The following is a 14,784-nucleotide window of genomic DNA, read 5'->3' on the forward strand; positions in this document are numbered from 1 at the left end:
CTCTTACCCAGCGCTCCTGGCACTAGGCACAGCACGTCCCGGCCACACCCTGGCCACCACAGGAGCTGCTCACGTGGCGGCCATGCGTGGGGGAGCAGGCAGGGACACGCCCCGCTTTCTGCCCCAGCACTGCAGAGCCAGCCTGAGCTGCTGCCACTTGCACAAGGCAACACTCACACACGGCTCTGCGGGCCCGCCCCAGGTGGGGGTGGGGCTCCTGGCCTGCAATGGAAGCGGGACAAGCCCGGCCAGCCTGCCAGTCCCGGCCCAGGGACCTGGGCACTACATAAACCAGCCCAGCCTGTGTCTGGCCAGGAGCCAGCGGGGCCCACGGGGCTGAGTCGCCTCCACGGGGAGCGTGGCTAAACGTACATCAGTGCGGCTCGGAACTGGGAGTTGGTGCCCCAGGGGCTGGGCAGGGGCGATGGGGGTGGGGGGGCATGAGCCAGTCTCTCGCTAGGCTGCTGCTGATTTCCCAGGGCTCAAAGGAATGGGGCCAGCTGCTGGGCCAGCCAGGCGGGGAACTGTACTCAGCCGCGGGGCCCTGGGTCTGGCTCAGCAGCACGTGGGTGAAGCTGCTCAGCGAGGGCTCAGCCCTGGAGCTAGTGCTAGACTCGGGTGGGTCTCACCACCCCCCCACCCCCGCTGGCAGCAGGCGGGTCATTGGCTCCCAGGCACCGGGGGGGGGGGGGGGAAGGAGGAGGAGGAGGGCGGCATTTACAGGACGGCCTGCAGGCACGGGGGGGGGGGGGGGGGGGGGAGGAGAGGAACAGAGCGCCTTTAGGACACTGGTAGGCATGGGACACTGCAGCACACACACACACACACACACACACACCCCCCCTGCATGGAGCCTGAGCTGCCCCACGAGTTGCAATGGGGGTGGGGGGGGGGAGGAGCAGCAGCAGCTCTCGCCAGCCCCCTGCAGTGGACAGCAAACAGGCTGTGCTCTGTGACAGGCCCCCCCCCCCCCCCCCGGGGGGGGCAGATGGGGTGTAACGCCCCTTGACACCATGGACGGCAGGGGCTAAATCTGCTGCAGCCTGCCTCCTCCCCCCCCAGGTTGCCCATGACACAACACCTCGCAAAGGACGGTCTCATGGGCCCTTGGTAGCCACAGGGAAACCCCCGCAGAGGGCACAGGGGCAAACCCACGGACCCCCCCTTCTCGACCCCTGCCTCGCACCCTCCACTTTCCTGCAAACCCCAGGCCTGCGCTACTCCCTCCACTAGCAGCCCTTCATCCCCTCTGCTTGGGCTGAGGAGCCAGCCGCCCCCACATACAATTGGGGGATCAGGGGGCAAGAGGCCACCCCAGGGAGCTTTGGACGTTAGAGACGTGCTGCAATAACCCCATGGAAGCTTCCCCAAACCCAGGTTTCCATTTATTCTCTTTACATGAAAACAAACAAACCAGAGGCAGACAGGCATCTTCCCCCAGCAGCACAAGCTGCCCCCCCCCCCCCCGGCATCTTCCCACTGCCCCCCCTGCAGGCTGCAGTTCTTGATGAAAACACACTGATTTTTCTCTCTGCTGATTACCAGAGGTTTGGGCCCAGAGCTCACAGCAGGTGGTAGCAGCAGCTCAGCAGCTGTGATTATCATCTACAGCTGAGCTCTGCTGGGGCAGGACGGGGCAGGACAGCCCACCGCGGCAGGGTAGGCACAGAGCAGCCGCTGGCAGGCAGGGCCCGTGTGGGGGAGGCGGCTGCAGCCCAGAGTAATGAACTTTAGTTATGCACTGATCAGCCTCTTTCCGTGTTATGTACATCATTGCACCTGCTCTCCACCTCAGAAACCCTTCACTTCCCTGTTTACACTCTAGGCGTTAGAGAGCCCGGCCCAAGAGACCTGCACAGCCCTAGCCAGCCCCTGCCTTCCACACTGGCTGGTGACGGTGCAGCAGAAGGAGGTAGAGAGGCTGCAGGCTATGATCCTCTGTACAGGCCCCCTCAGCCGACGCAGCCCAGGCTTCTGCTCGTCTCCACCCACACCCAAAACCCCAGTGCCCGTGTTCTAGAGCAGGGCTGCTACGTAGCAGAATCCCCCCGGCTCACTCAAGACTCAGTCCCTGCGGGCGAACTGGGGCAGTCCCCGCCCGTGTTAGGTTGTGGCTACTGGGGCATCCAGCTGCAGGACATCCGCTGCGTTCATGCTGCTCTCTTCTCCCGCCACAGGAGGCGGCTGCGCACGGGGTTCCACTCGCTGTTCCTGCCCTGGAGTTCCTGGGGCTGGTGTAGGCTCTGAGCCCTCCTGGGCCAGTTCCTTCTCCTCGGCTGGAGTTAACATGGCCTCTACCTTTGGCAGGATGAAGGCCAGTGGCTCCTTGATCACGTTCACATCCACACAGCCGAGGCTGCCATATTTGTGCAGCTGCGTGGGGGGAACACCTGGCCGAAAGAGCAGAGAGTTAACCCAGCTACAGCCCACCTCCAAAGGGACCTGCTCAGGCACAGATCCTTCCATACTGTTGAACTTCATGGGGGGGCTCTGAGTACTCCAGCCAATGGATCTCCCATGGCAACCAGAGCAAAGTGCTCAGGGGAGCAAAGGGGCCAAGAATAGGGGTCCCTGGGACCCCCCTGCTCAGCAGAACTGTCCTGGCTTCACATGAGAGCAGGCACCTCCCTCAAACGTCTTTGAAGAAGGAAGAAAGAACTCTTACCCAGGGTCTGTGCTATCTGGGCTGGGGGGAAGAGGACCTGGAGGCAGCGGTTAAGATAGGGGAGCAGGTCTTCCAGGAACGCTGTGCAGAACTGAAAAAAAAGCTCCTGCTCCCGGCTGCTGAAAGCCGCCTCTTCTGCCCGGTGAAAAGCCAGGATCGTTTTAGTTACCTGCAGGAGAGAAAGAGAGCGCGTACGCGCGAGCATCTTCAGTTCCTCATCCCACAACCTGGGCAACTGCACCAGGCAGCCCCACGGCCCAGAGACAGCCCCACATCACCATGCTGCCCCCAGCAATGGGACTGGCCACTTACCACCACCTGGCCCTAACGATGCATCTTCTGGGCCTTCTGATACTGCACCCCGCATCCCATTCAGTTGCCCGACTGTAGGGCGAATGGGCAAGGAAAGGGAAAGGTGCTCAGTCAGACAACAGGAAATGGGTACAGAAAGGAACAGCAGGATCTGTCCTCCGCATCCCGACAAGCCAGTGCAAAAAGCTGAAATAGAGAGAGACCGCAGTGACCCGCCCGGAGCCTCACCTCGCCAAGGGCCCCCTCCAGGGAAGTCGTCACATCCTGGGCAAGAGCCACAGGACAGCAGAGACGCAGGTCATTGAAGGCAACCAGAACATTGTTCAGGAAACAGGCAAGAGGTGGGAAGTCCAGCAGCAGCATGGGAGGCTGCAGGGTTCCCGGCTGGGTGGTTGGCACTGCCACAGGGATGGTGCTGCCCAGGACAGCAGGAACAGAGATCAGCGTGTAGGAGTTCATCTCGTCTTGGAATTTGTCCACAGCTTCCTGAACCGCCTTTCTGAAAGTGCCAATTGCAACTTGCTGGAACACCGGGGCCAGTTGGCCTCGGAAATCAGCCCCCACCCTGCTGAAGGAGAGGCCAAAGTACATGCACTGCCCCAGGAGTGAGTCAAAGCGGCCGCCCACCCCCCGCTGGAGGTCATTCTCCAGAACCTGCAGGAATTGTGACACCTTCTGCAGCACCCAGCCATGGAAGATGGCGCTCTCATTGACCGCGTGCTCGCCAGGAGGCAGCACTGGCTCTTCATCTGAGAAGATGGCCCGATACTGCGTGATGATGTCGAAGAGGTGGACGCGACAGGCCTCGATGGTCTTGGTGATGTGGAAGTAGGGGTCGTCATCAGGGATGGAGGCCTGGATGGAGTGCAGCCAGGCATCCCGCGCCTGCAGGAACTTGATGCGCAGCTCAGCCTCCGTGAAGACATCCATGCGCCGCAGATATCCAATGACACGCAGGCAGGCTGGCAGCTGGATGTTAGTGCGCAGCTGCTGGATCAACTGATTCAGCATCAGCTGTGTTGACTGACGCACTTCATCCACAATGCCCTAGAGCCAGGGAGAGACAGACCGCAGCTCGGAGACAGCCCAGCACGGCCTCAGGCCCCAAACCGGCACTCCAATCGCCACCCCCCAAAACACACTCCTCTCAGAGCAAGACCCACCCGCTGCATGGAGCACTCCATGCCGGCCACAACATGAGGGGCTCACCCTGTGCCCAGGGGCAGCGGGTCCCCGCGAGCCTGGGCAGCGGGTGGGACAAACCTGGACGACGGGGATGGAGGCGTGCTTCCTCTCCAGCCGGCGCACGTAGGCAGCGAGCTCCAGCGCCTCCTCGTAGTAGCCGTTGCGGACGCAGGTGTCCATCAGCTGCGGGATCTCCAGGATCTCCAGGATCTCCGTGTGCCGGTTCAGGGTCAGGCTGTTCATGCGGCGGCTGGAGGCGATGTCCTCGGCGTCCCGCATGAAGGCCCTGCGGGACAAGGGAGAACTTAGCCCGGCCCCCCGCAGGGCCTGCCCCCCAGCCCCATCCCTGCCCCCCAGTGCCCAGGGCCCCAGCCCCATCCCTGCCCCCCATCTGCCAGGGCCCCAGTCCCGCCCACGATGCCTCCAGCTCCTCCCCCCATCACTCTAGGCCCCTGCCCCATCATCCCCAGCCCCGCCCCCCATCCACCAGGGCCCATCGCTCCGGGGCCCCTGCCCCACTCCCCCCCCCCCCGCCACGGCCCCAGCCCCGCCCACGATGCCTCCAGCTCCTCCCCCCCGTCGCCCCGGGCCCCGCCCCGCCCCCCGGATAAAACGACCCTCCCCCCCGCCCCATTTAAAGCCCCCCCGGCCCGGCCCGGCCCCGCCCACCGGCAGCTCTCCTGGAAGCCGGGCAGCCGGCCCAGCAGCCGGGCCAGGCCGCGCTCGATGCCGCCGAAGCCGCGGCCCGTCCGGCCGGTGCACTCGGCCGAGCGGATGAAGGTCTTGTAGTGCGCGAAGGCCAGGCGGCGCGTGTGGGCCGCGCCCAGCGCCCGCTCCTCGGCCAGGCGGCCCGGCTCGCGGCCCAGCGCCTCCAGCCCCAGCCCCGCCAGCTCCGCCAGGTACCCGGCCAGCTCCGGCCCCGGGCCCGGCCCCGGCGCCCCGCGGAACAGCCAGGCCAGCAGGCTGGCCTCCTCCAGGGCCGCGCCGCCGCCGGCCGCCGCCATCTCCGGGTCCGGGTCCGGGACACGCCACCCGGGGGGACGCGCTAGCCACGTGCGGCGGGACTCTATGGCATGGGGGGGGACACTCTACACGTGCCTCCTGGCGACTCTATGGCATGGGGGGCCTCCTGGCGACTCTATGGCACTCTACACGTGCCTTCTGGCGACTCTATGGCATGGGGGGGACACTCTACACGTGCCTCCTGGCGACTCTATGGCATGGGGGAGACACTCTACACGTGCCTCCTGGCGACTCTATGGCATGGGGGGGACACTCTACACGTGCCTCCTGGCGACTCTGTGGCGCGGGGCGGGCGCCCGGACTCTATGGCACGAGCGGGGCATGCTGGCCACCCCCCTGACTGGGACGCTCTATGTCGCTGACGGACTCTACTGTTCCCAGGCAGGGCTGTTTCCGGTTCCGGGCTGTCCCCTTCCTTTCCCCCCCCCACGTGGAGCGGCCGGCGCGGAGATGCGGCCCCTGACGGAGGAGGAGACCCGGGCCCTGTTCGAGAAGCTCGCGAAATAGTGAGGGGGGGCGGGGCAGCGGGCCCTGGCCCGGGGGGGGGGCAGCGGGGGGGGGGCCCGGAGCGGGGGGGGGGCAGCGGGGTGGGGGGCAGCGGGGGGGGGGCCCGGAGCGGGGGGGGGGTCCAGTGGCCCCCAGGGTGTCCCGGCCCGGCCCGGCGCTGACGGTCTCTCTCCCCGCAGCATCGGCGAGAACATCCAGCTGCTGGTGGACCGGCCCGACGGCTCCTACTGCTTCCGCCTGCACCGGGACCGGGTTTACTACGTCAGGTGGGTGTCCCGGGGGGGGGGGGCTGCGAAGGGCGGACTGGGTCCTGGGTGTCCCGGGGGGGGGGGGGGCCTGGCTCGGGCCCCCTCTGGGCTCCTTGGCTGCACGGGGCGGGGCCCGGACCCCGACCCCTCGGTGCCCCTGTCTGGCAGCGGGCGCGGGCACTGGCTAGACCCGGCTGGCAGGTGTGGTGGTCCCTGGGCAGGTCTCACAGCTCGGCTGTATTTGCTCTTTCCTAGCGAGAGGCTCCTGAAGGTGGCGACGAGCGTCCCCGGGGACAAGCTGGTGTCGCTGGGCACCTGCTTTGGGAAGTTCACCAAGAGCCAGAAGTTCCGGCTCCACATCACGGCCCTGGATTATCTCGCCCCCTATGCCAAGGTGAGAGCGCTCGCTCTTTCAGCCAGCGACCTGCTCCTGGCTCACCTACCTGCTGATGCGCAGCCGTGCTGCTGGGGGGCGCCTGGGTGGGATGGGGGTGCAGAATGTCTGCGTTACAGGGGTGCAGACCCCCCTCCCCCAGACCCTGTAAGTAACCACGATGGACCAATCTTCCCCCTGCTCATGTGCTGTTACGTTTCCTGTCTCTCTCTTGCTTGTAAGCCCGTCAGGGCCCGGAGATTCTCTTTCATACATCAGTTCGGGGGGGGCTTGATCCTGGTTGGGGTCTTTGGGTGCTACCCACAGATATTTAGTGCTACTGCTTCCCTCCCTCTTCCTTGGGGCATTGGAGCTTTCTCCACTCTCAAGCATGTGCCTTCTGCCTCACCCTCTGCTGGGGACCCACAGACCTGCCTGAAGTCATCTGCTCCCTGTGGCCTTCCCCACTACTACTGCCTGCTGGTCTCAGCCTCTGCTCCCCCAGCATAGCTGTGTGAAGAGCAACAGGAAAGAGATGACTGTTGCAGCTCTGCCCTGCTGTCTCCACTGTGAGTACAGCTGTCTCCCAGGCCCCAGCAGGTGATATCCCCCCCCCTACCATTGCGCCCAGTGTAGAGTGTGCAGGAGGCACAACCGTGTCGGTTCAGCCTGAAGTTCGACTTGAGGATCTGGGTGAGTGACTGTTCATCATCTTGAAGTAGCTCCTCAGGCAGGATCCTTCTCTCTTGCAGTATAAAGTGTGGGTGAAACCGGGTGCAGAGCAGTCCTTCCTTTACGGGAACCACGTGCTGAAATCCGGGCTAGGCCGCATCACCGAGAACACAGCTCAGTACCAGGGGGTGGTGGTGCATTCCATGGCTGATGTTCCCCTGGTAAGTGACGGTGACGGTAGGGGGTGTGGGTAATGGCGGGTGGGTACCTTGCCTTGAGCAGGGTGGTGTTGATACAACTGCAGTAGGGGGTGGACAGCCAGCCCTCTTACCCCGCCTGACTTTATTATTTTCTCAGGGCTTTGGAGTAGCAGCAAAGTCCACCCAGGACTGCCGGAAAGTGGACCCCATGGCGATCGTCGTGTTTCACCAGGCTGACATTGGGGAGTATGTGCGACATGAAGAGACACTGACTTAAAGGGCAGCCAGCAGCAAAAAGGCTGTGAGGACTCAGATGCCCATGGAAAGACTGGAGCTTGTTGTGAAAGGAGAACCCAGTGCAGAGAAGGGAGCTCTCCGGCTGTGGGGGGCTGTAGTCTGCTGTGGATGATTACAGGCCAGGCTACCCGTGACTTAGCCATGACTGTCTTGAGCTCTATGGCCTACGTGTCCCAGCCTGAAGAGGAGACGGATTTACTTTTTTTTCTGTCTAATAAAAATCATGGCGCGTGGCCTAGTGAAAGCTCAGATACTTGACCCTCGCTCGCTGCCCTCACTGGAGCAGCGATGGGGCTCTCCCTCTGAAGGCAGCTTTTTCCAACCATACAGCTCCCTCCATGCCTGCATGGGTAACCTAGAGGAAGAGTGAGGAACACGCCTGTGTCCGTCAACAGGAACAAAGTGCATCCTCCCCTCCCCCAGGGTTGTATCTGCCCTGTTCCCCAGCAGAAGTGGGTATTGGTTTCCACCACAGTGTGTCTAATGCCTGTGGCCGTGGGACCAGCCATGGGTCCTGAAGGGTGGCGTCAGACAGGACAGTGCTCTCCCACCATGAATGCTTTTTATTTAGAATATATAAAAAGCTTTCAAGCCATTTCACTGTTACACCATTCGGGCAGATTAGGCCTTAGACTAGCCCCAGGCACCACTGAATGCAGTTAAGTCCCCTCTCCTTCCCCCTAAAAAGGGGTCTTGTGGTGGAAGGCCAGCAGGAAATGAAGGTAAGATAACAAGCCAGCTGTACCCTCCGGCACTGAGGGAATTCTGTACCTGAAAAATGTTTCAGCCCAGCTCCTTCCACAGGTAGGAGCTCCCCTTCTTTGGTGGAGAGGGGAAGGAGAGAGAAAGGACGAAGTGGAGTTTAGGGTGCTCTGTGGTGTTAGGGTGCCTGTCCTTTGGTCGGTCCAGCAGGGGTGTAAACCAGAGGCCTTAGCACCTCGGTTTGTTTGTGGCTGTAGTCGTTGGCCCCTTGAAGAGCCGCTTTAGGAAATACAGCTGCAGGACACCCGAGAGGACGATGACAAGGCTCTGAGTCAGTGACCACCAGTTCACATAATTATAGTTGGACTGAAGGATGAAATAGTCGGCTGCTTTCCTCATGCGGGCAAAGTTATAGAAGCGCCACATGTGGAAGACATGGTCCTGCAGCTTGCGGGTGCTCGCCTGCAATAAGCACAAAGACAGTTAATGAAACCCTTCCCCAACCCTTGATTAGACTGTGGAACTCTCTGCCACAGGATATCCCTGAGGCCAAGAACCTGGCAAGATTCACTGGATATTGTTTGTGCTGATGGTTTTGGACAAGCTTTAACTCTGGCTTCAGTGCTGAAGCCAATCTCTAGTAGTGGGGGTTGGGATGAAACCTTCAGAAGGGACTTATCCCACAGCTGCCTCCTGCCAGGTTTCTTGCACCATCTGGTGAAGCACCAGGTGCTGACCAGTCAGAGGCAGGCTACTGGGCTAGATGGACCTGATGTTTCCTCTGGCAGTGGCTAAATTCCTATGAGAACCCATGTGGGGAAGAATGGAAGCCCCCAGAGCCTGCAGGAAGAGACCTTTCACTATTTGGGATTGAATGAGGAGAGGCGTGTTTTGGGAACAGGAGTGGAGCCTGTTGATACATTCCACCCAGCGCTCCAGCAGCAAACCCCATCCACATTCACACGCCCACTGACACAGACCTCACCCTAAACTAGCCTTCCTGTTTCTCACAACCCCACTGTGACCAAAAGCACCCCTGTATTCACACACTAGTACTGACATCTTTCTTCAATCTGTGCCTGGTGAGGGATCATTTAGAAACTGATAACTGGCTGGTCAGTAATATCCCGGTGAAGTGTATGCAACAACATCTGTAGTTATGAATTGCCCCAGCATGATCATGTCCGCACATGTTCACATCTACACAGCCCTGAGCAGGCAAAAGTCGTTAAACAGATCTATCCTCAGGGCAGGAATGTGTGTTTACACCTCAATTTAGATATAAGTAAACAGCCTTTGAGCCAGCACGAGGGGGAAATGACAGGAGAGAAGGCATAGCTGCATTTCAGCATCCACAGGGAAGGAGAGAGCATGGAGCCACCTTCACCACCCGACTCCATGTCGCTGCCTTGGAGGGATAATTCTCAGAAGGCACCCTTTCAAAAGGTGGCTGGACTATAGAAGTGGGGGGCAGAAAGACCCCAAAGTTCTCTCCCCCTCGCTGTCAGCTGACTAAGGAACCAGCCCTTCGACTTACTGGAGAATTTGGTCAGCAATTTTGCTGGGAAGACTTTTTACCTTTAACCAAGTCTAGGTTGTTCAGTTTTAGCTACAAGAAAGCGTTTTATCTTCAGTTCTCTTGTAGCCATTTCTGACTTGAATGCCTTGTGTGTGTGTGCTCACTTAAAGTCTCTCTTTGTAATTAAATAAACCTGGTTTGTTTGGGTTTTTTTTAAATCAAAACTAACCCAGTGTTGTGGTTAAACGGAACTGTTTGGGTTACTCCAAGTAGCGAACTTGAGTACTACCCCCTTACAGGGGCAACGGACCTCTAACACCTGTGTTGTCCAGGAGAGGGCTGGACAATGCAGAACACACGCCCGGCGGGAAATGCAGGACTGGGCGTGTGTGGGGGTCACCTTGCGAGCAGTGACCAAAGCTGCTGGAAGCCAGCGTGTGACTGGACTGTTGCTGACAAGCTGCTGGGGTCACAGCTGCAGCGCTACACAGACATGCAGGGCATGACCTGCTGCAGGCTGTTTTGGTGGCTGAGTGGCCCAGGTTGGGGCTGAGGCACGCAGGGTTAGAGGGCAGAGGTGACACAGCCACTCTCGGCTCTGGACTGCACTCCGGCACGTGACACACCCTATTCGTGGCTGTCTCCAGAGCCAAGCGTCTCAGACTGGCTTAACACTGCTCCAGTTGCCACCCCTGGGAGCAGCAGTTCACCTTAGCTCCCAAATTACTTCCACTTGCCTCATTTTCAAAACCAAGATGCCCATCTGAGCTTGCCTCAGCCACGTCATTTATTCCAAGGCATTTTACAGTGCAAATAAAACATTCGTTACCTCGATGGCCTCCAGTGTGTCATTCATCTTCTTCCTGTCCATGTCTGGAGAGTTCTGCAGGTCAAAGCCTTCATAGAACACACCAAAGTTGAGGTAAACCTGCACGGACCCAAAGTGGTTGAGCCGATTGCTCACGCACAGCTGGTAAAACCCTGCAGAGAGAAGTGGTTCCAAGCGTGAGATGAAAGCAACAGCTGCTAGGGGAGATGTCTGGCTGCCAAATCCTCAACTCAGCTCCCCTCTGCCCCCCTCGGCAGCAGAAAGACGTAGTCTCAGAGCTTAACAGATACAGAAAAGCCTGGCTGCCTGGATAACTAAATTCTGAGCTCAGTATCACACAGGCTGCGTCTAGCAGGATCTACAGGCCTGTGGCTTAGATCATGAATGTTAACGATCTGCAGGCGGCCATTGGATTTGTGTAGTCCAGCTCTCATGGGGGTCAGGGAGGTAGCAGGGGCGGCAAGGACCTGTCTCTTTGGTTGGAAAGTTGATCTGTCCTCGTACATCCTGAGAAGTGCCCAGATGGAGGCCGTCGGGGTCATTTGCAGTGGCCAGGACGTGTCTGTCAAGTCCCATTCCTGAAGTCCATTGTACCTGAAGCCAAGAGACATGGAGTAGAAGAGGGAACTTTGGGTGAAGCGCTGAGCCCTAGCAAGCAACAAACTTGACTGACGGTCCCGGGGACTTCCCAGCTAACTGTGCTGCTCTAACCTCACCTCACGTGGGTGCCCAGGAGTTAACGGGGGCTGCAGCTTCCTGAGTGGCCCAGACAGGCTGTGCAGAGGCACCGTCTGGTGGGACAAGCACAGGACTGGGGAAGTCCTGGCTCACCACACACTGTGCGGCTGTGTGGTTCTGTTCCCGTCCGTGGCACGGGGAGAACGGGACGTGTCTGCAGGGCCACTCTGCAGTATTGCAGGGTGAAAGACAGGAGCTTCCCTCTCTGGCAGCTAAGCGGTTTCCTGTGCACTTAGACGTAACTCTAGGGACCCAAGCGCAGAAGGGAAGGCTGGGGCAGGGAGAACCTGCTGACTCTGCATCCCCCTCTGCCCCTCAGTGCAAGGACACGGCGGATTTGTCCCGGTTTTGTGCTGTACAGTAATTCTCCTCTCCCACAATCCCTTCCTCTCCCCACCTGCTTTAGGGGTTTCTAATGGAGGTTGGCATCACACCTGGTATTTTAATTCCTAGTTTGCGTACTGACAGCTGTACCAAGTCCGGTACAGATCTAACCAGCACAGGGCAGACCCCCACTCCCCGAATGTGTTCCCCCTCTGGGCAGGGGATTCTCTTCTCCCTACGTATACAGCCAGCCCCTGGGGTCATGGTTCAATCCTGCCCTTTGCGCCCTTTACACATGCAGCAATAAATACTCCCGGAAACACACCTCCCCCGCTTTGGGGAACAGGTGGAAAGAAAGGTGGTGGAGATCGCCTGCAAAACAGCAGCACCCTGGGCTTGAACACCCGCTCCATCTGCAGAATCCTCAAGCAGCTCCAGCCCCCCGCCTACAGCACAGCTGCTTTGCTCCACACGGCTCTGCGCCACATGGAGAAAGGGAGCTGCTGATAAAGGCCCGTAGCGATCAGAGTGCCTTGCACAAACTCCAAACTCTACTCCCATCGGCCCTGTGTAAACAGGAGCTGGGAAGTAACAGGGTGCAAGAGAAGAGGATTGGAGGGCTCCATCGCAGGCGGGAGCCCAATACCAAGCACTAGCGGGAAGTGAACACAACCATGCAGCAAGAGACCTCCCATGCGCCTTCCACTCACCCCCCAAAGGAAAATGAAGGTCTTCTGCTGTTAGTGCCTCACTGATTCCACACACTGTGGTACCTCCCGCCAAGCAAAGACCCAGTCAGCACCAAGTGCTGGCACTAGCACTCGCCCCTCTGCTACCACCAGGCAAAGGGACGTAGGAACCTCTGGAGTAGCACCTTCTAGAGAACAAGGAGAAGTTCTTCTGGACTAGGCCAACACAAAACACAGGATTTGCCGGAAGTAATCACTAGTTGAGACACAAAGCGTCACCACAATACAAGCAAGGGGCGCATACCAGGAACTAGCATGGTGAGGCCTTACCCTTCAGGAAGGGGGAGTTTAAAAGAAATTTAGTCAGAGAGATCCTAGAAAGAGAATCCTTAGACTCGGTGTGGAGCGCGCTACGTTCCCAGAAGCTGGCGCTCCCCTGAACTAACCGAACAGGAAGGTGAGGTCTGAGGGGAGACAGACAGGCTGGCTAATGAGTTTGAGGTGGTTATTTGAGCTAACCCCATGTTCAGGGAAAAGAAACCAATGAAGCAGCTGGGACTGGCCATCGCCAGAGACCATGACAGACAAGACAGACCCACGATGGCGATTCGTCTGTTGGATTTGCAGCTGTCTGGCTGTGGAAAGGGAATTCCATTGAGCTGGAAGCCTATGTTTGCCAGTCTTCCCCAGCACACCGGCCCCGGGCACTCACCTCATAGCTGAAGTAGAAGTAGCCGCTCTGATGTGCAAACTGCCAGAAGCACTCCGTGCCCCCTGCAGGGACGACGATGGCGAAGTCGTAGCGATCAGCTCCCCGGAAGAGAGGCTGCTCGCTGGAGCCACTCAGAGGCTCAGTCTTGCGGCTCCCGGCTGGGCCTGGTACACTAAGCAGCCCCACAATCACAGCCAAGTGGAAGAGTGGGACCATGCTGCCTTCTGAGCCTCCACCACTCTGGCTGGGGCAGAGCAGCACGGGATAATCATTAACTTCACTCCTCACTCCCCTGCTTTCCTCAAACATTCTTCCTTCAGCTCACAGCACAGCTGCACTTATCCAAATATCAGCGCGCACTTGGAAGGAGTTCAACTCCTCAAGGTAACCTCAGCGCAATTACCAGGCCTGGATGGGCAGCTGTGCAGTGTCCCCATTAGAGTGGAACAGTCTGAAACATTTTGTAAAGCCCTGAAGTCAGCTTTGAAGAAATGTCACCAGGAACTGCTTGTTCTGGGGACAGGCGGGGTGCTCGGACCCCCTGCGCTCAGACTTCTGTCTACAGCCTACACCCTGGGCTGACAGACTCCAGGATAGTGATGTGTGTGTTAAAACATTCCTAGAAACTTTATTTTGTACAAGCAACATAGGCACCGATCACAGAGCAACAACACACCACAGAAGACCCAGGAACTTGGCTACATGGGATGTGTACCCTATACCCTCCAATACTTCATGCTGCCACTGTGTCTGGGGGCTGCAAGACGTGTCCCGTTCCATCTTCTCTTCCCTTCTGGAGCCCGGGGCAATGTCTGCACTGTGTAAATGGGAAAGGGGTCACCGCTGGCTGGGAAGAGCTCTATTGCATAGAGTGGGAGGGAAGCGAAGGGCTGATATCTACAGTCAGATGTGGGATGCTATTTATTCTCATGCCCCAGCATGGCACAAGGCAGAAAGCATCCCGTGTTTCTCCCACTGGCACCTACTAATCTGGCTTATGCTAACTGGCCCGAATGGAACGACTACAGAGGGGAGACATGGCTAAGGCAGCACGTCACAGCCAGGCCATTCAAGCCCAGGGGAAAATATCAGAGCAACAGAAGAAAATATAAAATAAGCAGGGCAAGGGGCAGGGAGAGAGAGAGAGTCTGGCTAATAGCGAGGCTGAAGAGGTTACTTGGCCACTTGTATCCAGACAGCCCTAAGTTCACCTGCCAAAAGATACAGCAAAGTCAAGCAGGTGTTTCAACAGGGACTTCTACCCAGTGCCAGCGATTAGAGAAGCTGCCTGAAGAACCCTGCTGTTGTGGGGTTTCTGCAGCTAGAAGCAAAGCAAATTAAATGCATTAGTGTGGGTGGGAGTGAGGGGAAGAGGATATATAAGTGCCTCTGAAATCCATCTCTCCCTGTCCCTAATACGCAGCAGCACCCACTGGATAGTGGTCCGAGCCTCTGACCCTCCCAATCCAATTAGCTGCTGATGTGATGCTCCCAGCTTCAGCTGGCTCAGGGAGCGAATGCAGGATGAAAATCTGGTCGTTACCAGGGTGTCCCATCAAGTTGTTGCTAGGCCACTGACCCAGGGATATTCCAAGCTGGGGAGGAAATGCTGGGGAGAGGCAAATCAAATCTGTTGTGAGTGATATATCCAAGACAGGAACTGCTTTATTCTACAGATGATGGGTTCAGACATAGATCTGACTTGGCACTAGAAGGCAAGGCATGTTATGGTGCCTGCCAAAGATACCCAGAGACCTCTGAGAGGAAGTGCACTACTCCAGGAAACAGA

The 14,784-nt window shown here is 58.6% G+C and overlaps 3 protein-coding genes across 3 annotated transcripts; 1 reads left to right on the top strand and 2 right to left on the bottom strand.

Annotated features, from left to right (window-relative positions):
* Positions 1-1,120: 1,120 nt before the first annotated feature.
* Positions 1,121-5,255, bottom strand: COG8 (component of oligomeric golgi complex 8). The gene is made up of 5 exons (XM_067536739.1): positions 4,832-5,255; positions 4,241-4,448; positions 3,206-4,024; positions 2,666-2,834; positions 1,121-2,390 (listed from the first exon to the last, which is right to left on the bottom strand). The coding sequence occupies exons 1-5, from the start codon at positions 5,164-5,166 to the stop codon at positions 2,104-2,106; spliced, it is 1,818 nt and encodes a 605-aa protein (XP_067392840.1). The 5' UTR covers positions 5,167-5,255; the 3' UTR covers positions 1,121-2,103.
* NIP7 (nucleolar pre-rRNA processing protein NIP7) lies at positions 4,933-7,715 on the top strand. The gene is made up of 6 exons (XM_067536746.1): positions 4,933-5,061; positions 5,567-5,691; positions 5,872-5,958; positions 6,196-6,334; positions 7,066-7,206; positions 7,343-7,715. Exons 2-6 carry the CDS (start codon positions 5,636-5,638, stop codon positions 7,460-7,462), a joined length of 543 nt encoding a protein of 180 aa, XP_067392847.1. The 5' UTR covers positions 4,933-5,061; positions 5,567-5,635; the 3' UTR covers positions 7,463-7,715.
* Positions 7,716-8,412: 697 nt separating this feature from the next.
* On the bottom strand, positions 8,413-14,693 carry TMED6 (transmembrane p24 trafficking protein 6). The gene is made up of 4 exons (XM_067536745.1): positions 12,996-14,693; positions 11,000-11,126; positions 10,533-10,684; positions 8,413-8,646 (listed from the first exon to the last, which is right to left on the bottom strand). Exons 1-4 carry the CDS (start codon positions 13,302-13,304, stop codon positions 8,413-8,415), a joined length of 822 nt encoding a protein of 273 aa, XP_067392846.1. The 5' UTR covers positions 13,305-14,693.
* Positions 14,694-14,784: the final 91 nt, after the last annotated feature.

This window comes from Emydura macquarii, unplaced genomic scaffold (assembly GCF_026122565.2).
Source record: "Emydura macquarii macquarii isolate MOO-44397 ecotype Brisbane River unplaced genomic scaffold, CSIRO-AGI_Emac_v2 contig_3647, whole genome shotgun sequence".
Classification (NCBI taxonomy): domain Eukaryota; kingdom Metazoa; phylum Chordata; order Testudines; family Chelidae; genus Emydura; species Emydura macquarii.